Source organism: Diaphorina citri, unplaced genomic scaffold (assembly GCF_000475195.1).
Source record: "Diaphorina citri unplaced genomic scaffold, Diaci psyllid genome assembly version 1.1 scaffold1073, whole genome shotgun sequence".
Lineage (NCBI taxonomy): Eukaryota > Metazoa > Arthropoda > Insecta > Hemiptera > Psyllidae > Diaphorina > Diaphorina citri.
The window spans coordinates 1-1323 of record NW_007378502.1 but is presented as its reverse complement, the minus strand read 5'-3'; the positions used below and the strand labels follow the sequence as shown (position 1 = coordinate 1323).

At 46.1% G+C, this 1323-nt stretch overlaps 1 protein-coding gene across 1 annotated transcript in view; it reads left to right on the top strand.

The window, feature by feature from the left end:
* The window catches only part of LOC103514050 (exonuclease mut-7 homolog), a gene marked incomplete at its 3' end in the record, with an annotated part of 9109 nt that extends 7798 nt beyond the window's left edge, over positions 1–1311 (top strand). Inside the window, exons 6-7 of the mRNA XM_017446059.1 lie at positions 540–794; positions 1185–1311. Coding sequence (XP_017301548.1) covers positions 540–794; positions 1185–1311 — 382 coding nt within the window. The remainder of the gene's footprint in view (positions 1–539; positions 795–1184) is intronic.
* Between the last annotated feature and the right edge of the window lie 12 nt (positions 1312–1323).

The window sequence follows — 1323 nt, the reverse complement described above, 5'->3', positions numbered from 1 at the left end:
GGAGTTTTTACCGCCCGTTTTTTTTTTATTTTTTTTTTTTTTTTTTTTATCGTTTATTTTTACGCTAGCGTAGTTAGCTTGGTTGGTAGCGCACCTGCCTTGTAAGCGCTAGGCCGCGGGTTCGATTCCCGCCCGGGATGCATTTTATCCTGAAGGGATGAGGTTCGTTCTCGGAACGGCTGGCTTTCTCCTACCCTGTCTTCCTTGTCTCTTCGATTTCGGTACTATAAGACCTTAGCAGTTACAGTTCTACACATTTCTTGACCCCGCCGGAAATCGAACCCGGGTCTCCCGCGTGCAAGGCGAGCGCAGTGACCACTACGCCATGGGAGCTGACACTTTGGAATATTGAAACGTCTTTAATGTATAATTGGTATCATGTTCTATATCGGCATTTCAGGAGATATAAATGCGCATAGCGACCGGTGCCAGCACGGTAGGTAAACATTGGATGTTAGGATTATTGAGATATTGGGAAAAAGCCTACAATGCTGCAGTGAGCACCAAAGTTGTGATATTGGGAAAAAGACGAATCTCAGCAAGGGTCGCCGCAATCTCTCTCCACTCTCGTACTGAAATGTTTCGGCAAGACCCTCAACAAGCAAGACCAATTCTCCAACTGGGAAAATCGACCTCTGCGCCCCTCGCAAATATCGTACGCTGCTCTGGATGCCTTCTGCTTGCTGCAAGTCTATCAGGTGTTGCACGACCAGTGCGCACGTCAGGGCATCGAACTCGGACCTCTCCTAACCGAAGTCCTCAGCAGTCATGCTGTGACTACGAAGAAATCTACGGTCAGTTGAAATCGATTTTTTTTTTCTTTTTGCTGAGATAGAGGGGAGAGAGATTTGGAGAGACAGAGAGAGAGGGAGGTTTGATAGAGGGAATGTAACTGCTAAGGTCTTATCGTCCCGAAATCGAAGAGAGAAGTAGGATAGGATAGGAGGAAAGCCAGCCGTTCCGAGAACGAACATTATCCGTTCAGGATAAAATACGCCCCGGGCGGGAATCGAACCCGCGGCCTAGCGCTTACAAGGCAGACGCACTACCAACTAAGCTAACTAGGCTGACTTAACTGCTTCTTTAATATGAATGTCTACGTAATTTTCATTTCTCTTAGTCTTAGCCGACAGTATAAATGAGGTACCTATATTAAATTCATTAAAATTCTCTTCTGTATTCAGGCTAAAAAGAAAAGCAAGAGGAAAACGCAGGCTCCTCCTCCCAACAAAGACCCTGTATCTACTAGTGACGTAGCATTCATGTGTGACGTCACACTCAAATCCCTAGCCAGAATGTTACGCAGACATGGTATGAACACGA